General features: G+C 24.4%; 1 protein-coding gene across 1 annotated transcript; it reads right to left on the reverse strand.

Annotated features, from left to right (window-relative positions):
* Positions 1 to 2745: 2745 nt before the first annotated feature.
* On the reverse strand, positions 2746 to 23619 carry LOC111612925 (clarin-2-like). The gene is made up of 3 exons (XM_023354217.1): positions 23296 to 23619; positions 11825 to 12013; positions 2746 to 7781 (listed from the first exon to the last, which is right to left on the reverse strand). The coding sequence occupies exons 1-3, from the start codon at positions 23531 to 23533 to the stop codon at positions 7510 to 7512; spliced, it is 699 nt and encodes a 232-aa protein (XP_023209985.1). The 5' UTR covers positions 23534 to 23619; the 3' UTR covers positions 2746 to 7509.
* Positions 23620 to 24125: the final 506 nt, after the last annotated feature.

Raw genomic sequence — 24125 nt, forward strand, 5'->3', positions numbered from 1 at the left:
TATGTGAATAACAATATATAACAATATCTATATAAGTTCCAGACAGAGTTTGAACCTTCTGTTAAATGTGTTAAAAATATATTTTAATATCAAAAGGAAATAAGACTCACAGAACTTACAAAGCAATGCGAATGTAAACAAAGTTCAATTTGAATACACATGTTAGTATCTAAATCAATGTCAGACTGGATAGTTTGAACTTTGACTCTGATGCTCATATAAAAATGACAGAATTTAATTGAATCACAGAAACTGAACAGTTTAATGAAAGAAAAATCTCACAAATTGTTATTATAGTTCTCATTCTGATGTCTACAAATTTTAACAATCTAAAATACAAGCACAGTTTTTGAAGTTCCATCAATATCTCCTGGTCAGAGTAGAGATATGATTCTGAATTTTATACTGTTATATTTTATACTACTCACCTTTCTCATTAACTCCTGGCCTAATCTGAACTTATTTCCACCTGGAAACAAAGGAAAGACCAATTAGGAAATGGTGAGAGAGAATCAGGATAAATCAGAGCATAGAATTTAGGAATAAAATCTTTTAAAAACCCCAAATTTCAAGGACAAATAGCAGATTTTCTTCTCTCAAGTTTACAAGGTAACAATGTACATCTCTTTTTCTATGTTTGTGTCCTGCTATTGTAGTCACAATAGCAGGACACAATAAAGTGCTATCGCATCCATCTTTGCTAAACTGCAGGCAACATCAATATATCCTCAGACCTATTGCCCATCCCGTCTCCCCAGGGCTACCGATATATCATGGGACTTTACTGGAATGAATTGAACTCTTTATATCGTAATTCAAGTGGAATATCCTTTGTTTGAAATTGCAAACTACTAGTTTATTTCCAAATAAATGGGTTTCATTTGTAAAGATACTTTGCCTCAGTATGTCCATCATTATTCAATACCATCCCTTATCCCTTGTTCATCTTGACTTCAGGCAAACTGACTCCCTTCCCACAGTCAACCTCACACCTACATAACTTTAAAAACAGCTTATAACATTCTTGCTAGACTTTCTCAGCATTATTTATTTGTTTTCATCCTTAATAATTGTTACTATTACCTTTAAATCTTCAGGTAAAATTACTAGTATGAGTGATTACATGTAAAAGAGGGGGTCATTTAACTATTTTAAAATTACCCTATCTCTTCAACATATAAAGATCTTTTGGTTCAGGAATCTTGAAACAAAAAAAATCATGCCCCAACATACCCAGACATGTTAGGAGTTGCAATTTGGCACATTGATGCCCAAATCATGCACATGTAAAGTAAACCAGACTTGTAAGTAGTCAGGGGACTACCTACAAGTCTGAGTCAAAACAGACTTGTAGGTACAGTCTCAAAGGGTCAAAAGAAAATACAAACTGCTAAGACTTTCTACAAACAGGCACGAGTGCAAGATTTGTGCATGCATTGCTCGCACTCTCCAAGACAGTCTTGTCCAAAAAATGGCTTTGCCATTTTTTTGGTTATTACTAAATCTCATAACAATTGGGAAAGTTATGCAATTTGTTGCTGGATTTTTTCAAAGTGTGTTTATCAAGATGCTATCAATAAAATATAAAGATTTTTTAGCTTTTGGACAATATTTGTTAAAATGTTGATTATTACATCATATGAAGTATTAGATAAAATACATAATGTATAATTAAATTCATAATATTGCATAAGTCTGGTCTTCTCCACTCCAAGCATCAAAAGGAGTTTTCTGTACCAAGCATGAGTTATATTTCAGGTACTTGATAGACCAAGTGTTAAACCATTCACAAAATTCCCAAGGATTTGTCTAACAAGAGACATATCTTGATCCTCTCAGCCACCATCTAATTATCATATGTAAAATTATTATATATATCTTTTTCAAATTCACTAACATTTTAATATCAAAATTGTTTTTGTTACTTGATTGTATATTTTTAAGGAAATCATTAAAAACAAAATGCAGACAGAGTGATTCAATTAAAATGTTGTAGAGTAATGCAAACTTGCCATTAAAATATTAGATACATGTATAAAATTTATTTATAAAAAATATTCATACAATATAAAAAATTATTTTATCAAAACTTTTGTGCAAAATACATAAATTGTGACCTGAATATGAATTGTTATGCACAGCATAACTTACAAAATGTTTAGTTCCACACACCACCAATTATTAAAAACATTCAATATAGTATATAAAATTTGATATAAAAATGTAAATATTTTTGACAATATTTATACTGGCCAATAAAAATATCTTTAAATATTGTGTTAAAAATTATTCTAAAAATACATGGTGTAGAGATTTATACTTATGTTATAATATAAATTTAAATGGTTGAACTTCATTCACTATGTATTACATTCAAGAAAATAATAAATTATTATATTACTTCAATTTAAGATGCACTCTCACAAAATCTATAAGAAAAGTATTAGAAGTAAAAACAATGTTTTTAAAGTATAGTAACTGTTGTTATTTTAAAAATATTTTCTGAGAATTTTTATTATAGATAGACTTGAAGATGACAAAATATCCAAATTTAAGCAGAACATATGGAATTTAAAGTTAGGATGTCTTAAATTCAAATACATAAAAAAACAGGCATCTTAAATTTAAAATAATACAGTACATTTAATACAACATTCAAATGTAATTTTTTTATTTGTTTTTTAACTTATTCTTTTATCAATAGTAGTATTATTTATTATGTAATACAATACATATTCACTAAATTCAGCAAAATCCAAACTAATTTTGTTACAATGCAAAATGTAGCCAAAAACAAAAACTCATAAAAACATGATTTTAAAAAATTAATACACACTACACATTTTGACAAATACAATAGGTGCCATTTATTGTAATCACTTTGCAATATCATTACTTATTTTGGGACTTATTTACTCACAATACAAGTGACTAAAGCACTGGGTACAATCAACAATTTTAATTAATGTTATTAGTCAAATGTTGAGGATGCCAGCATGAAAATAAAGCATAAAAAGACCTATTTACCCGAATATGATTATTAAGTAAAGTTTTAATGATGTATGTTTTAGGGCTTCCTAATTTTGATAACTTTACCTGTGATTACAATAAATGGAGGCTATCATATATTTACCAGGTACATATCTTTTTTTAAAATGTTATACTGTATTTGTCTGTAGTTTTTTTTGAGTTAACAAAATAAAGAACAATTTTCAATAATCCAAACATCACCCATATAAAAATTAGTTTGTATTAGAAAGACTAAAGACTCACTACTGTTAAATACAGTAATAATTTCAGTGCATTGACAAATTATCAATGAAAAAATTCTCTCTATTTTTTAATATTTAAAATCAAAACAATATTAAAAAATTATTGTTTAATGCTAACATCTGTGCAAAGTTCAATATTAGCCATAATATAACCCAAACACAATTCATATTTAGTAATATTAAAAAAATACCATGCAATGACTTTATTCTATAATTACATTTAAAAGTGCATCTTTAAAAATTATTTAATATACAAATTATTTTTGATGAAACAGTGTTATGATAAAATGTATTTACATACAATTTATTTACATAGAAAAATAATGTGAATCATAAAAAAATGTTGATGTGCCATCTAACAAACACACACAATTTAGCAATATTAATACATTAATAAGTAAATGAAATTACATGTAAGAAAAACAACAATCAAATTATTACTTGATAAATGAAATATTTCAAAAGTGATTCATAGAGTAACTGCTATCATATAATCTACAAGTTAATATTTAGTCTATCTTTTTATAATATTGGCAACCAAGATTTATAAATGGCCTTTTATATGAAAATGTTTAGATCTAATTTGAAACTTCATTCAATTTTCATTATAAAAATATTGTTTCTTCCATATATTTTAATTAAAATTTTTATTTTATATAATGAGAAAACAAACCTGTTACATTTTCAAAATTCAGATTCACATGATAATAAAATTATTATTAGGATTTAGAATCTTATTTAGTTTACATTCAACTTCACTCTTTTTATATCAAAAGCTGTGACAATTTAATATTTCGTATAAAATCATCATTATCTTTTATCATCACTGTAAATGAATATAGATGAATTCAGTAACCAGAAATTTTGATTTATAAAAGGCACTATTTATAACAACATATTTTTTCTATTACAAATCAGATTTGTTTCCACATCAGAAAAAATGATAATAATTATATTTTCTACTTTTGTAGTAATTTGTATTTGCTAAATTTGATATAGCATAGATTTTTAATATTGTGTGTTGCCAGAAAAGAATTCATTTTAGCTTTTGTATTTGCATGTTTATTAAAAAAATCTCTTAAAATAAAAAAGAAAAGCAGCTACAGTTTAATTGAAGGACATACATTTTTAAAGCATGATATGACAACACATTCTTTATTTTGATATATTATATAATTATCTATAATGAGTTCAAGGTATTTTACTGTTTGATACTTAACTTATGTATTTTTGTAGCATATTTTCCAATATGGTTACTGACCTGATTTGTTGTCATCCTTTATGCAATTTAGTAAATTCTAACAAGTTCAAGGAACTTTGCATTATCATAAAACATCCTCTTAGAAATGGAAGAACATTCACAAGAAGTGATTTAGACAATTACTTCACTCTTGTACAGGAGTCAATATAATTATTATAAGGTATATATTACTATGTAATATGTTAGAGAATAAAATGTACACTACACTTAGTTTTTAACATCTATTTCTTCAATCAAATTACAATCAATTTCTGTAAAAGAAAATGATTATTATTCACAATATATTAATAAAAATATTTCTGCATTATTTATGATGCAAAAAGCATTGACTTTTTACCAATAACATTTATTATTTAATAGAAAAATAATTGTTTTTAAATCCTTTTCTTCTTGAAAAAATCATATATTATGAAGAACTGTGCAGCATAATTAACTACATTAAGGAAAGTATGTAGAGGACTTTTGTTAAACAACAGTGAATCTGAACGTGTTGATATTAAGATTGCCAATTTTTGATGTCCTGGAAAAATCCTATAGTTTAGTGTACACTTAACTCTTCCTAAGGGAAACCTGCTTATAGTTACCAACAACCTTTTTTTCTAGTCTAAAATATATGTATTGTGTACTAAATATCATTTAATATCCATGTTCTTTCTGCTTATCTTCCAGATTTTGTATTAATGCTTTTGTAAAGTCTCACCAAAATATAAGTAAATTTAGTTGAGTTTTGTTTTCAAAATGTCAGAATTTTTTCTGGCATTTTGGCTGTCTTTTCATAAGGTTTAAAAAGTTTCATATAATAGACAATTTGCTAAATGAAATTACTGTATATTGTACTATACAGTACATTTATTTTAAGGATTTTTGTTTTAAAAATGTCAAATTTAATTTAATAATGATCAAGAAGTGATGTTGAATGACTAAGGATGGTTCCTTAATAATACAATACAATAATACAATAGTTCCTACTACAGCAGATGCTCTCCATGCTGAAATAACTTTATTGATTTACTAAACCTCAAGAAAATCTGAATATAGATTCACTTATTGATAAATTAGTTAAATTCTTTGTAAACATTATATCTCATATAAAGTTTGTTTTATCTAAATATATCAATTTTTTTATAACAAATTTTTTAAAATGACTCTTTTATATCCTAGTTTTTCTTGTTATATGCATCTGATTACTTAAATTTTTATTTAAAGAATTATGAAACAATATTAATCTGAAACAAACTGCAGTCTTGAAATGAAATGCAAACTGAAATAGCTCCCTGTTTATGCAAAACTTTGAGGCTAAAATTGCATAATACTCTTTAATGTTAACTATTAGTTAACATCAATCCTTACATCACTTAGTCCCACAAGAGTTGATGCTAAAGAAAAGCTATTGTGCTTGTTTTAAACAGTTCAATGGATAAAATCAAATTAGGCTTGATTTTAAACATAATGATTAAAATATTTTAAATTCATCTATTTTCTCTTCAAATATAACTTACACATTCTTGGAGAAACCATTTTTCATTTATATAATTTCTTGATTACTGATAAATCATATTAATCAAGCTGATCTAAAAAAAGTCAATGAATATTAAATTATCACAACCTTAATATGTATCACATTTCTAATTCATTCCAAAGTATCAAATCAAGACTATGTAATATTTGAATAAATATGATATTTTGCAATGTTATAATTATTATACAATTAAAATGATTTTTTACTTACTTTTGAATAATTAAAAGCTTTTGTGTAGAAAATAAACTTTCAGTTATAATCTTGGAGATTACTTCCTTGACTAGAAAAACTTACTACAGTAATGAATATTTAGATGTTTGTAAAATAATACTACTGGAAATGTTTAATTAAACATACTGGAAATAAATAATTTTTTGTAAAGATATACTTATCGCCATATAATCTAATATGTTAAAAACATTGTACATATATATAAAAATTCACAGTAAATAATAAATATATTTAAAAATCCAACTGGCTAATTTGAGAAAATATCATTGAGTTTTTCAGTATATTTTCAAAATAAATAAAATTCATTATTTAGAAAGTTGTTATTCTTTCATAGCTATTTAAATTTAATGTACACACTTAAATATTTTATAAATACTGTAAATTATAATTCTAAAATTTTACATTTGCTATCCTGAGATCAATATTTAACAATTAAAAAAATTGACTTCATCATATTAGATTTTATGAGCAAATTATACTTAAAGCCTTATTTCAAAAGTATTTCAGAACCTCAATATAAATGAACTGCAGAAAAACCAAACTAAATCTGTTTGTTTCAATGCATCTATCAGAATGGAATTACAATATCTGAAAATATCAAATTGCAATTACTAGCACAGAACATCTTTTAGGCAGCATATTGAAAGCTATTGTTCCATTTGAAAGTGTGACATTTGCTAGTATTTACCAGAATATAGATTCTTTGAACATTATATCTCATATAAAGTTTGCTTTATACTTGACTATGACATCTTCAGATAGAACAGATATTGGCCTTCTGCTTGTTCCTATTAGTATATTATATAGAGGGTCAACAATACATTAAAATTATAAAAGCAACTGTAAATTAACTGAAATAAAATTCAGATATTTACAAGCATTTACATAATCAAGTTTTTTCACATGAAAATTTTTCAATGTAAATTTTTAGCCTGTCCTAAAAGTAAAATATTTTCAATATGTTTATAATATTAGAATGATGAAAAATAAATTGTTTTAAGAAAATATACAGAAATACAGTCTTATCTTATGACTTGAATATTGTACAGGAACCTGAGGCATGTAATTTGCAATACATTTTTAGACTAGATTGAATTCTGTCAAACTATTCTTTTTATAAATTTCCAAAAGGAATTAAATATTGAGATTCAAGTTAATTGTTTTTCTACCAGAATGTAAAATATTTTTATAACAAAAAAGTTTTTAAAGAGTTAAATAGATCAATCTTAATATAACATGATCACTCCTTCAGGATTTTTTTCTGACACTGGTTTTGGTTTTCGACGTTCCCATGGCTGCTGTAATGCCAATGTCACTAAACCAATATTTAAAAGAAAGAAAATTATTACTATCACAACAAACCAGAAACTATATCCCAACCATGCTTTATCTTTTGATGTCCAATTTTGATCTTGTTCTTCAGTAGTCATAACATTGTCTTTTAATTTAGTAAAATACTGTATGGTCCAACTAATAACTGCAGCTAATGAGAATAAAGCTGAAATATAAACATAATAATTATTTTTCACCTGTTAAAAAATTTTAATTTATAAAAATATTAAAATAAAATTTGTTTTTAACACGATAAAAACTATGAAATACTGCATATAAATTGATTGACATTACTCTATTAATATATCTCATCATATAAGTCATTCACACAGTTAAGTCAAAAAAAAAAAAATAACACCTTAATTTGCTGAGAAAATTTATTGAAGAAGCAAACATTTTCAGACAAATCTGTTGGCCATCATCAGGCTAAGATGTTCAAATTTAAACAAAATAGAACAACAAAAATTTAAATACAAATAAAATAAAATAACGAGTGAAATAAATAAACAAATAAATATATATATATATATATATAAATGTATAAAGAAAAATAAAATAAAATAAAAATTATTATTATAAATAACAAAATATGTATATGAAAAAATAAGCATAGGTTAATTAAATATTAAAACATTACATAGAAATTCAATGAAATGCAAGATATGCAAAAAAAAAAATACTAAAATTAAGGCATTAAACTAAGAGCTGTCTAATTGTTTGATTAAGTATTTCCATGCCGAAGGCAATCCTTCAGAATCTCTAGAATTAATGCATGCATCATGCAATCTGCTCTTATGTATTTCAATTTTTTTGGCACACATCGCCAATGTCGGTGAATGTACTAGTTTAATAATACTTGCTTTGTCCATTTGACGATTGAGCCCTCAACTTGGGCCAATTGCGATAGTATTGTGGCATTAGATCCATTGCTGATATTGTATTTATGTTCTTTTAATCCGACTCTTAAACTTCTATTAGTGACCCCAATATAATTTTTATTAATGTCTAGTTCACGATTTTCATATGGAATCCTGTACACTCCTGTTCTTTTTTCTTTATCTATGCTGTCTTAGTCGTTCCTTAATAATTTTTACAGGTTAGGAGCTCTCTTGAAAATTAAATTGGACTTTTTGCAGGCTGAGATTTCCTTCATGATGGCTTTTCTCTTTCTATCACAAGTGAACTTTGTGATTTTACTGAAATCACAGTTTTGAGCTTTAGTTTTGTTTATTTTATATTTTCTGATCAATGTTGTTATCATATCTTCTCTGTACCCTAGAGATCTGGCAATATATAATATTCTATTAATTTCTTTTTGCCTTTCTAATAGATTTTCTCAGCAAATTAAGGTGTTATGTTTTTTTGATTTACTTATGCTGAGTGAGGGCACTTCAATTTTGACACAGTTAAGTTTGACTTCCTATAGTTTCAAATATTTTAACTTGAGGAAATAGTTTTGCAATAACTTTTTAATCTCATATTATTTAAAGAAAATCAAATTTCACAAAAGTTTGAATTGGAATATGAACAACACTGCTATTATTATCAATAATACATAACTTTTATTTAAATACATGTAAATTATTTTTTAAACTGTAATATACATTATCTTTTGATAAAAACTTAAAAAATTTGAAATTCTTACAAAACTAGACCTAAAATAATTTCATTTAGAAAAGAAATTAATAAACAAAATTTTTAATTAATATTAAATATTTATTCATTATGTAAATAATCTTAATAATATGAATTTGCAATCAATATGCACAAGGAAATACATGATCACTATCAAATATTCTCACCTATATTAAGATGAATATAGGTTATTGAATTTTATAAATTACTTTTTATTCAGCACATCTAAATAAAAAAATTTCATAAAAAGTACAATATTTTCTACTAGTAAAATGTAATTTAATTTAATTTAGTGTAATTAAATTAAATGTACTATTTTTAAAGAAAAAGTTACTATATGTTTTTTATTTGAAAGACTGACGTTATACATTACATAACTAACATTATACATTTCAGCTAAGAAAGCATATTAAAAGTTTATAAAGCTTAAAACACAAAAGAATAAAAAAATAACTAGGTAGTAAACATTAAAAAAACATTTGCATCACAGTTCTATCAAGAGAAAAATAATAAAATATTAGAAACAGTCTAGAAAGATAAATATGATGTTTACATTTTGAAACTTATTTGTCTAAATTTAAAATGTTTCATTAATTTGGAATATGAAAGATGTTTTATATTCTTTTAATCTGATTCTCTCTATCCATTATGCATCATTAATTAATATCCAGTGGAAATTTTTGAATCTTTTATACCTTTCTCTATTTGTAAATTATACCTTCCTCTATTTGTAAATTTAGCTAATCATGCATTATGACAAAAATCAAGAATCTCAGATGTACAATTTCCAGTTTCATCTATATTCATAAAATTCGATAATAATAACACATTTAAATTAAAATTAGAGAGCAAATTAAATTTATAGACGTACAAATGATGTACATGATGAATACAGTATGATGAATGATGAATACACTATGATATTATATAATATCATAAAATGTTGACTGTAATATCACTTTCTATTAAATTATAGTGAAAGTAACATAAATATGCTTGTATAGGCTGTAAAAAATTTACTTGATGGAATTTAAAAAATGATTAAGAGGATCATATTTTTAAGATTAATAATACTGTATAAACAATTTCAAAAATCAATAAATGACAAAAAAATGGAATATGTTTATTCAATTATCTACATACATGCATTAAAAAATAGGACAAGTTCTTATGAACTATTTAAAAACAACATATTATTAGTTATTTTTAACTTATAATCGTTCAAATTCAAGTTAAATTTCATAATTCCTCATAGATCAGCATACCATATCAAACAGAAAATGAAATAAGAATTTCATAAAAATATTTTATGAATGTTTATTATTATTAAAACCTACATTTTATAATTTACAATAAAAAATTAATTTATTTATACTTTTTTTAAATGCTTATATGAAATAATTAGACAAATTTAGCTAATCATTAATAGATCTTGAAATAAGTGAATAAGTGTTAGAATTCAAAAATGAAATAGTGTAATTTTACAAAACTAATTAGTTAATATATTTGTCATTATATATTGTAAAAACTTTATCTATCTTAAATAATTTTTAAAGTTTTGTATATACAGTATTTGATATATTTTATAAGTTCCATGGTGCATAGTAACCTTGAGTCATGAATTTTGTTGCTATCTTTTAAATTACACAGATGCTCAGAAATTAAAATTTTTTATAATAGTATAAAAAATTTAAATTATATAATCATTAAAACATCAAATTATTATAACATAGAATAAGATAAAATGATGAAACTGTTAATTCGAAAAATTGTTATTCAAGAGCAAAATAAAAATTACACAGATATTTATCATTTTTGTTCATTTACATATTTCAATTAAATAATAAATTAACTAATATTCTGAAAATATTGATAATTTTGAAATTTTATTTATGTATTTATTTATTTTAGACATTATAATTGAAAGCATTGAAAAAGTTCGCTTAAATTTGTCATTTAAAATTTTAGAGACAAGTTAATATCTTGCTTTATCAAACTTTTCTATAAACATTTTTATTTACATTATATTTTAACATAAATATTATTTAAGAATAAAACTTGAGAATGTAATAATATTCTGGTAAACAGTAAATAAAATAATAATAATCCAGAATATTGTAACAGTATTTTGAAAATATTGTTATTTTTTTATTTGCTATTTACGAGAAAAAAATTCATCTAAAAAAATTATTTTAATTCAATATTTAAAAAAACTGCTAAATTTTTACTTTGCTACTGAATAATAATTTCACTAATTAACAAATTCATCATTTTATCTCATTCTAAATTATAATAGCTTAATATTTTAATGATCATTTGATATAATTCAAAATTTGTACATAAATATAAAAATTTTAAATTCATGAACAATATTTTTGTAATTTAAAAGATATCAAGATAATGTTATAAAGTTCATAAATCAAGGTTACTATGCTCCACTGAACTTTTAAAATTTTTTCCTGATTATTGATTGAGGTCATTTCAAATATATTTTGTACATGAAAAAATTATTTAAAATAAACTAAGTAAATAATGTTAAAGTTAGAAAAAAATATATTTAATAACAACGCTTACCTCCAATACTATTCCATAAATATAACCCCATAATACCAACAATGATTTCCACAGGTATTAAAACAGTGTTGATAATGGCAAAGACAGCACTGATCAAAGCAAATAAGGTAGCAAGAGATACACAAATTATTGTAAACAACCATAGGCCATTTGACATGAGAGAAGGATTTTGAATAATTTCTTGTCTGACTGTAAAGGAAAAAAAGAAAATTGAAAAATCAAACTCCAAATTTTTATATTCTGACTAATAAAATTAAGTTCTGTAATGACAAATAGAAATTTTATTTAACACAAATGTTTTTTTTTTTTTTTTTGAAAAACAAACATTAAATTTTTTTTTTGTCATAGGGATAAATGAAAAAGAAAATAAGGTCATGCATTATGTCACACAGTACTCTTAACAATAATGCCATGCCATATAAAACTATTTCCTTTAAATAATAACCGGGTTTTATCATTTTCTAATCACATCTTCAATATTTCAAAACTGAATTCAGTTTTCATCCATAAGATAAACTACACAAAAAAAAAAAAAAAAAATATATTAAAAAACTGAAATATATCAATGTGATTGAGGTCATCAACTAGAAAATTTCTATGTGGCATTTCTAACAATCTAGCTAACGAGAACATGAGAGATAAAGGCATTGCTTCGATGACCAAGGAAAAAATAATCATTATGGTATCTCTGTTTTACAAATATGATACAAAACACAGCATAAAACAGTAAAAATAGAACTATAATGTATAAGCTTTTCCATGCTATTCAATTTAAAAACAGTAAAGTGAGTTTTAACCATATTTTTACAATTTTACTAAATTTTTATTTTATCTAAAATAATACTCATTTTATAAATTCTTTAACTAAAATAAATATAACCAAAAAATAACATATTTAACTAAATAAGTTCTATATGCACATAAATCTTACTGTATCTGTATATTAATATATTAACTAACTAGAAAACTATTTGTATGAAAATAAAAAATATTCTTTTACATATGTAGATTCAAAACTTTTTGCCTGTCTTTTTGTTTTCTAACAAACAAATTCATTTTATTTGTTGAAATTCTTTATATTCTCGTTAATAGTGATTAGTTTTCTAATACTTAGTTTTCTAATCCTTACTACTTTTTAAAAATAATAAGGATTAGAAAACTTTTTCTGAATAATCACTATTAATGAGAATATAAAGAATTTCAACAAATAAAATGAATTTGTTTGTTGAATTATATTTGTTTTTAATTCAAACAAATTTCTAACAAAGCCACAAACATTTTTATAGTTTTTTTTAAACAACAATTTATAAATATAACTATTGAATTTATTATTATTATTATTTTTTTTTTATAAAACTCAATATTCCACATGAGTAATTAATTATTCATGCAAAAAATTTTAAACTTTCCACACAGATAAAAAATATATATTTAATTACCAACCATAACATCCCTGAAACATGTTTCTATAATAAAGAAACATAAAAACTATATTCTTACTAATTGGAAAATTAAAATTTTCTATTTAACTTTTTATATTGTAAACATTTTTCTAATTTTAAACAGTTATTTAGTTCCAGATTGTAATTTTTCAATTAAAAAACAATATACATACATACACACATATAAATAATTGCTTACATATATATATATCATTTTAAATAAAGAAACACATGCTGTCTTTCAATATTAAAAATTTATACTGTATTAAATCAATTCAAAATAAAAAAAGTAATTTTGAGAATGTTTTGTGTATCATTTTCAGGCAACAAAATTCAAAAATCAAATGGCACATTACAAAATAAATCAGTTGGAATAGAATACAAATTCAAATTCTTAGACTCAAATACAAATTAATTAATAAAATAATAAGTAAACATACATTGCTGAATATTAAACTTAAGGAAATAAAGAGAACACAACACGACACACAGAACACAGAAATTAACTGAGCAGAAATGGATATAAATTTAACTTACAAACATTCTATAACCACTAACAAAAAATGTACTAGAACTAGAAAACATTTTCTTGTTCTTTTATTAATTTGTATTTGAATCTAAGAATTTGAATTGTATTCTATTCCAACCAATTTGTTTTTATATCATGTCATTTGATTTTCAAATTTTCTTGCCTAAAGATAACAGATATAAAAGGCTGTCAACAGTACTTGCTTAGATTTAGAATTACTTTAATGTAAGTTTTTAACATTGAAAGACAGTGTGTTACTTTATTTTTAACTTTTTGATATGGAGTGATATATATGTTTAATTGTGTTTTATTCTAATTGATAAATAAATATGACATTTATACAGGAGAAAGAACATGACTAATTATTAAAACAAACTTCAATTAGACATAATAAATATTTAGTTTTAACTAAGACCTGTAAATTTAAAAAAAATTATATTTTTTCATATTTTAAAATTAAGCATAAAAAATTCTAAACAAAAGTTTAAGCAAAAAGTTTTTAAAAAATGTTAAAAAAAATTCAAAATTTTCATTAGAAATGAGGTTTTTTCCTTCTATAATTTTATGTCTCAATATAGTCATCTCTCTGTAATCTGACATATATCAGACTGGCAGATATCAGATTACAGAAGATTGTTGGATTACTGGATTTTGTATGTATGTACAGAAAAAAAAACACACTTGGTTCATATATTAATCACAATTGTGACTGTTTTGTCAACATGTGCAATAAAAAATTAGTAACTGACAGTATACACATATTGTACATAGTATCTCTTTGTCACATACATCAAAAAGGTATACATGAAAATTTCATGTGTGCCACCCTACAGGACCTTACAGATTACTGTAAGTGTCGGACTGGAAAGTAATAAACTACAGAGATTCTACTGTACTTTCTGATGATACAATATTTTATATATTAAATGAAATAAAACCACATTCACATGCTAAGTTGATAATTTCTTTTTTTACAATATGTTGCTAAAAATGAGTAAATCTAATCTAATGAGTAAAATAAAAAAATTTAAAAATTAAATAAAAAATGATCATCTGTATTATCTAATTTTATTATCTATTATCTAATATAAATTTAAATTATACATAAGACTTCATAAAATTAACTGTACTACAGTTAATTTTATGAAGTCTTATATTTGTACAATTAATGTCTGTAAAAATATAGACATTAATTGTATAAAATTCTATTCAAAACTATGTTTAAATTATAACATAGTAAAAAAAACAAAAATTTTCAAAAAATGCTTTAAAAATTTTGAAATCCAGAAATTGTTAATTTTATATTGAAAATATTTTAAAATTTCTAATAATTTAGCATAAAAAATATATATTAATTTATTTTAATGTTAAAGAAAATGTATACATTAATATTAGATTAACAGAAAAACATTTCATGCAAAATAAAACATATTTAAGGAAAGCTTCAAATAACAATTGTTTTAATTTGCCTAATTCTCTTTAATATATCAACAAATTATTCAATAAATTAAAATTAAATGCACATTCAATAAAATGTAATTTTATCATAAAAAGTTGGCTCTTAAAAATTTTGCATTAAATTATTATTTGCAAAATAATATAATTTTAATATTATAACAGAATTTTAAAAGAATTCCATTCATTTATATTTAAAGATAATGAATAGATATTAAAAATGTTTACCATTTATAAGAATTATAGATATTCACAATATGGACATCTAATATGGACTCTTATATGGACATCTAAGCAAGAAATCTTCATTAATTTGAACTCTAATAGTTCAAAACCCATTAGTTTGTAACTGTACTTTTGTCCCAGCCAGGGATATAGAGATTTAGATGTTAAGGCAGTGGTTCCCAAACTTTTTTCATTCTTGACACCCTTGCTAAATCGAGATTTTCCGAAGGCACCCTAAGTCAAATTCTAACAAGTACAATTTGTGAAATAGCGAAATATCCAATATTTTTTTTAATATAAGAGTTAGGACGTTAAGCAAAAAATAAATAAAACACGTATTTAACAGAACAAAAAAATGTAATTGAACAAATTTAATTAATTATAATTAGTGGGATGAATGAGCCTGTTGATCACCGCACATTTCCTCAAATCTTGAGATCAAACTGGACACAGCCATCTTCATTTCCTTCTCCAGATTGATTTTCGTGCAATGCTTAGTTTTTATCATAGCTACAAACTCAGTTTCGCACAAATAAGAAGTTGCAAATGGAATTGATTCTCTGAGCATTACCACTCAGAAGGGATATTCATCTTTTACTGATATCCAAAATTCGGTTAATTACATGTTGCTAAATTTTATTTTCAACGTATTGTCGCTAGACAACTCAATAAGATTCTCTTCTTCAGCAGCAGTAAATTCAGATGGAGCATTGGCATATTGAATCCATGCAAATTTATCAATACTATTATTTTAAAAATATCTCTGAAACCATCTGATAAAATGTGATAAATGTTCTCCAAACTAGATTTCATACCTCGAGAGAAATCAACTCTACTGGAGGTCAAAATCTGTTGCATCATGGGGAAACATTCTTTTCCTCCGTCTTCATTTATTTTACTTTTCCATAGTTTTAATTTTTTTTATAAAAGCTGACATTTTCTCAATCCACTTTAAAAGTTGCATATTGTTTCCCTGCAGGCAGAGATTCAAAGCATTCAGTTTTTCAAAAATAGCACATATTGTATGTCAGTTTTACGAAAAAAAATCTTCATTCACAAAATTTTCGGCATACTTGTGGTCTTCCTCATTAAGAATAATATAAATTTCCTGTGGCAGTTCAAATGTACAAGACAAAACACTACCTCGAGAGAGACATCGCTTGCTCATGGTAATGTTTTGAACTTTCTTGAAGTGCTGTTGTGCAACAAAGACGTGTGCTCGAATCCAATATCCTCACATAGTTTTTTGAAAAATCCTGCCTTCAATGGCCATTTTTTATGAAGTTTACTACATGTACTACATATTTTGGTTCAATGTAGGACTCAGATATTTTGATGTGAGTACTTCCCTGTGAATAATGCAATGGGTCAACAATGCATCAGGGTCTTTGCTTCGAAAAAGTGCTTACACTCCTCCATAACATCTGGACATAGAATAAGCACCATTAGTACAGATACAAATGCATTTGGTCCACTCCAAATTATTTTCAGAAATAAAAATATCAAGGATCTTAAACAAGTCATGAGACTTAGCACCAGCAGAGATATGTTTACAGAAGAGAAAATCTTCTACAATGTTATTATTATCTATAAACTCTACAAAGCAAATCAAGTGAGCATCATTATTATTATCTGTGTCCTCATCCAGCTGCAACTCAAATTCCTTCCTTCATTTTTTCAATAACTGAACATTAGAGGTCCTTTCTATGTGCTGTATTCTGTGACTGATAGTGTTATTGGACAAAGGCACTTTTGAAAGATGCTACCCAGCAGACCCACTGATCATAATGTTCAACATATTCACAGCTAGAACCTCACAGGTTGCCAGATAATGAATGAGTTTTTCTTCGATGGTATCAGGCTTTTTCATTTTGAAATTCTATGCGCCACTGATATTTTATTACTGAGTTAATGATTTGCACCAGGTCTGCTAGATGTTGCATCTTATCACATTGAATTGAAAGTGAAAGTAAAATTATGAAAATATGGTAACACATTTTAGGTGTCACCTTTATATATGGAGTACTCTTTTCCTTTTTTTTCATAAAATACAGGTGGGTTTTAGGATTGTAAGAATGGGCTACAAGTAGCAGATTGAGATATTTGTAGGGCTCTATGCTAGTACTTTTGGGCAACTTTAAAAGTAATTTGGGAGTTCTGCTTTACCTTTTATAAAACCTATCTGGCAACCTATGAGGTTCTCACTGGACACACAATGTTTACCTGCAGTTTATTTATATTATTATTATTAATTAACAAAAATAGTGTTCTGTATAAGTAACCATATTCCATTTGCTTAATAAATTACATCAGTTATGTAGCATTTGACATATTGTACAGAAATATGTAAATCTCAGATAATTCAAAATTCAATAATTCAAAGTCAGAAATATTTTGCCTCCTGAATTTTGAACTAATGAGGATTTCCTATAATAAGTTTCAGAAATTAATTTATTATAATCATGTAATAAAGAGAAATCAATGTGCTTATGGCAGCTAAGAAATTCAATTGCTCCTTCTTATAAAGTTTATTAGAACAGTTAGACTTTATATTGAACATTTTTTTTTGTTGTGATTGTTTTTTGTTGTGTTGTGTTTGTTGTATAATATAATAAAGAAAAAATAATATGTTTTGCTGAAAGTTGCATAAAAGTGCAATTAAAATCTAACTGATAAAAGAAACATTTGACAATAATAAATAAAGCTGAAGTTTCAAGGAAAAAAATTAATTTCTACTGCATGATAATATATGGTTATTTTTTATTTTTCTGATTTATCTTCTACAAACTATTATTTTTCTGATTTATCTTCTACAAACTATTTCTTACTTTCCAAAATCAAACTGAAGTTAGAAGGCATTTGCAATTAAATTTCCGTGTTACAATTTATAAGTGATAAATGAGTTTAAAAAGATGTTTCAATAGCTCTACAAATGAGTGAGTGTGTAAGTTTTAAAATTATTATTTTAAATAATACTGAATGCTTTTTTCCATTCTAACAAAATTTTTTAAATTCATACAATTTCAGAATTTAATTGCCAAATCTTTTAAGTAGGCCTATACAAATATTGTGTCATAAATACACATAACATGAATATCTTAAGATAAGTGAAGAATATTAATATTAAAATTTAATTGATACGGATGTGAAATAGAACAATAGTATCTTCAAGCTTCCTTGATGAACCATAAAAAATGTCAAAAGGCATGTAAAAAAAAAATAAAATAAAATATTTTTTAAATTAATAAGATAATATAAATAGTCAAATAAAAGTTATAATGCATGAGAATAATAATAATTTTAAAATTAGAACATAAAAATCAGAATTTTGATTACTTTTTCAATATTTCTAGATAGACTGTAATACACCTTGTATATATATTTTATAATATATATAAAATATGTGAGTATGGGTATGAGTATATATTTATTTCAAATATTACAAAATTACAGACATTGAAACCTGGCATTATTTTCCTATTTATGCTTGGAATATGAACATATATAATTCATTCATCAAAATATTTCTATACAAATATATTTTTCACATATAAATGAGATTATTAAGCTCAAGTATATTTTATTAATCATAATTTCATTATATTATTACTAAGATTATTTCATAAATGTGTGTGTAAAATAAAATTAAGAAAACATTTGAATCAATCAATATGTAAATAAAATGAAACACTTCATGTTTAAACTTTTAATTTTTCAGAAATTTCAACAATAAACAGTTAATATTTTTGTCAAAGATTTACTTTAAATTGAAAAAGACATGATTAATTTATTCAAAAGATATTTAACTTACTGTAAAATTAATCAATCTGGCAACTATTTCCTCATTAAAAAATGAGATAGTCAATTGACATGATATTATTATTTTATCATTAACAAAATCTAGCCTGTAAGGAACACTCAACAATTTTTTTTTTATCAACAACAATATATTTAAAAATTTAAATAAAAATTTCAATTTAGATCTGTAATCTACACTAAAAGCTATAGATCTATGACAATGAGGTATTGACATGTGACATTAAAAAAAATTTAAAAATTATTCCAAATGAGATATCTAAAACAATTTTATAAATTTTTTTCAATTCATGTGTGAATGGCACATGCCTCATTCTAGAATTTGTGTGTGTAACTGAAGAATGGCTACTGAAGTAGCTGAAAACATTTTATAAAAATATAACAATACATTATATTATGTTTTATCAGTAACTGAGAAGAAATGCTAAAATAAACCATTGTATTTATTTTTAATTATATAATAGCAAAGATCATAATCTCTTCATTATTATGCTTTTTAAATCTATATTCATTAATGTGAGAAACCCATATCATTTTATCAATATAATCAAAAACATCTGCAATTAACTTTCTATTAGTACATCATACTTTATATTAAAATATTTTTAAGTTAAAGAAAATAAAATAAAATTCAAATCAAATAAGCCTGAATTTAATTTGATTTTAATTATTAGTGGTAATTAATGGATGATCTAGCTGATAATTTTTAATGGATTTATCTAATTTTATTTATCTGTGAGAATAAATGAAATCAAATATTGGTGATAACAAAACTAATGTTTATATTCAACAATTTACACAGACATTAACACAATGAAAAAGTTAAAAATTTGAAAGATTATGATTGCTAATTTCATAGTCAAAAAAACTTTTTTCATTTAAAATCTATTATATATTTATTAATTATTGTTAATATTATAAATCATCAATTCTTCTAAAAATTATAAAAAGAATCTGACATTTAACAATTGAAGCTTAGTATTAATATGAAAAAACATGCAGATAATACTGAACAAATGAAGAAACTGAATTACATAGATTTTTTTTTTCTTTCATTGTACCAAATCAAGAGTTTCACTAATGATATAAAAATAAATACTATTGTTACAATAAATAAAAAACTAATATAGCATAGAAAAAGTTTTTCAACAATCAATTTGAATATATTTATATAACTTTGTCTCTATTATCACCTTTTTAAAAATATAATTAGTAATTTGTTACTTTTATTTGCATTTTATTAATTAATATGATTATTTCATTATAGTAATATTTCAACTTAAGTTTTTTCCTATAAAAAGCTAAATTAAATACCCTAAAACCTTGACCATAGGCCACTCTTGTGTATAAGCTGTACAAGTTTTGATTTTTGAAATGTTGATTTTTTCATGGATAAGACATTTTCCTATATAAGCTGCATGTTATAACGAAGGTTTTAGGATAGCTCAATTACCATTATATCTCATAATAAAGGTATGTTAATTACTTTAAAATTTAAAACAAATTGATTGTCTTGCATTAAATATTCATAAATGATACATAGCATTGTCTCATATGTGGAAGATTTATAAATTCTGAAGATCATAAAAGCTGAAGTTATTTCATGTTATACTATAAATGGCAAATATTTTGTTTAAAAATTTTTGATAACAACTACATATTAATAATATAACTAATATATAAATAAATAAAAACTGCATTTCTAAAAACTATATACTGTACAAATTTACTTATTCACACTAATACATTAATAATCATTTCGTCAATATTTACGCATTGAAATTCCATTGTTTACAGTAAAGCTACATGTCCATCTGAAAACAGAGTAATAATAACTCTTGAGAAGTCTCGAAGATTGTGTGTCCATTAGTTATTTTATTCTCACTAGTTATGCTAAAAATGAGATTCAAATATTAACTCTGAAAGTTATCTTTAGCAAATGTCTATTGACTTAGTTGATAATAATATTATCAACTAAAATGTATAATGATTTATGTTAAATTTTAACTTTGGTCTTCTTTTGCATCTGATCTTTAGCAAATGTCTATTGACTTAGTTGATAATATTATTATCAACTAAGTCAATAGACATACTATATCAACTTTAGACATACTATATATATATAATTCTTAATTCTTTTTTAAGAGATCAAACTTTCTGTATTTATGTTATAAATGGCAAAAATTCTATATTAAAATTATAATTATTTTTAAAAATATTCTGAAGCTTTCATCTTTTTCTTCTGTTTTATATAAATTAATTTAAAACGAAAAAGAAAAATTTCATTTTACAAATTCATCTAGCTTACAACAAAATAATTACTACTAGATAACTTATCATATAATAATAATAATAAATCAACTTATCTTCCATTTAAAAACAGAATAAAGTGTTTTAGTTTTATTAAATTTGTTGGAGTTTTTTGCTATTTCTTGCTGATATAATATTTATGATTAGAACAAAATAATGAAAAAATCAAATCCTTGTTATAAATGTTCACACAAAAAACAAGATAAATTAACATTCAGTTTTCAGAAGATATGAAATAAAATTTTATAACTTATTTCATTAAATTTAATTTTCATATAACTTTTATATACAGCATTTTTCATTGATAATTGTGTATTATTTTATAGCAAATATATCGATTTCATTTCATAGACTATAAAAATAACAAGTAAAACTTAAATTTTGGTAATTATTGATACAAAGGACTAAAAACAAGATTACTATTACATTAATTACACATATCCTATTTACTCACTCTAGAATTATAATTTACAAATATTTTTTGTAAACAAACATTTTAATTCAAATATATTTAAATCAAAAATTTCAGATAAATTCATAATTAGTATATCAGATTTATTTATTATAAATTTATAGTAAACATAAAGCATTTTCATAATTCTTTAAATAAAATAATGAAAAAAATGATGTTTTAATGTAAGTTTTAAAAATCGTTTTAATTAAGTCCAAAATTTAATATTACATTATATATATATAAGGGATAGAATTTAATTTTCAGTATCAAAACTTTTAAAACTAAATGCAAAACAAAGTGAAAATTTTATGAGAATTCTACAATAATATAAAAATATTGTTTTAATTTAACTTATTTCAATTAAATCATCATGCATAATAGCTATATATTTTTAAACTTTTTGAACAAACATTTATATCTGATCAATAATTCTTAAAATATAAAATAATTTATATAAATGTGATGCAATCCATGAAAAGATACAATACCTTACATCATAAAAATTTCACCGTAGAGCGAAACTTGCGATCAAGATCAAAATTGTCAATTTTTAGGTTTCCTTTTGTTAGGTGTCAGTACAAAATAATAAAGTAACCAAGTTTCTTTATTCGAACATGATTTTACAATAATTTTTCATGCAAATACGAAGGCATTTTTTTAAAGTTATGAATTTTTGAATTAAATTTTCAAAACACCGTAACTCAAATACAGCTCAAGTTTTAACCAATTGAGCTGTTTTTCTTTATAAATATCTCTTACTCTGCATAAGACACACTAAAAAAATAAAAGAATAAATAAAAATTAATGTTTTGAGGAAAGTACCTTTTTATAGGCTCCATCACAAATATATATATATATATATATAATGTGTGTTGCTACATTTAATTAATTAATAATTGTCTATTTAAAAATGAATTTAAGCAATTTATTTATTGTCCCAATTTGAATATACATACAGATAAATGTAGAAGTTACTTTCAGTTAATTATTTACTGTATACATAGATATGTAATTCAAATGCAAGCTCTGCATTATTGTAGACAATCCTCAGCATTTATATAATTAAACATAAAATTGCTAAAGTTCAATTTAATATATTACATATTTATTTTTAACTTTCTACATTTACTTATATTCCTTCTCACCAAACTTTTTTGTTTTTCTCCCTTTTGTTTTGAAGTTAGTCAAGTCTGAAATTCATAATGAATAGTTTTCCATAACGATTAAAAAAAAAACTTACCCAGAATATGAGTTTTTCTGTTTCCAAAACCATGATTTAGTTGTTTGGATCCTTCAAATAGACCAAAATGGATATAACCACGAAATTTTCCTTCGTCCTCATCGGTCAGATTGACAACCATTCTGACAGGTTTAGCAACAATCCATTCCTTCGTTGCTAACGAAGCTGCTAGGAATGTTATACAGCCACAGCATATAAAAAACGTTATGAATACAATAATACGCTTTGTTACGTCCATTTTGTTTACAGAAATATAATTAATTTAAAAAACTCAATCGTTACACTCTCCTCCATCGTGCGAGTTGCTATGACGACAAATCTCGTTTGCTTGTTTGCCGCCCTCTGGCGGGGAAGTTAGGCGTTAACTACGTTGTAGTTTTTTTTTTTTTCCGGGTCTGTGAGTGGGATTGGTTGGAGGAGCAGATGGCGATCTCAAGTTGAAACACTTGAAAGGTCTAGAAGAAACATTTGACAAAATCAGTATAAATGTGGCGGATTAAAGGAAAGTGTACAAGGGGGTGTGGAGTCGTTGGTGGTACAGTACAGGACTCCGTGAACGAGCAACGTCGAAAATAAGTGGGTGAATTTACTGTTTGTCGACCGTTGGCAATAATTTGTCGATAATTGAAAAAATAAAAGGGAAGGAATTTGAGTTGCAGCTGGATGAGGACACAGATAATAATAATGATGCTCACTTGATTTGCTATGTACAGTTTATCAGTGGCGTGCCGTGACATTTGATGATAGGGAAGCTGTGTTTCTGTCAGAAGCCGACTTCCAGGGGCAGCCAGTCAATGATGGTCTAGGGCAGGGGTCGGAATTAGCGGCTC

The sequence above is a fragment of the Centruroides sculpturatus genome, unplaced genomic scaffold (genome assembly GCF_000671375.1).
Source record: "Centruroides sculpturatus isolate CEXI.00-Female unplaced genomic scaffold, Cexi_2.0 scaffold1897, whole genome shotgun sequence".
Classification (NCBI taxonomy): Eukaryota; Metazoa; Arthropoda; class Arachnida; order Scorpiones; family Buthidae; genus Centruroides; species Centruroides sculpturatus.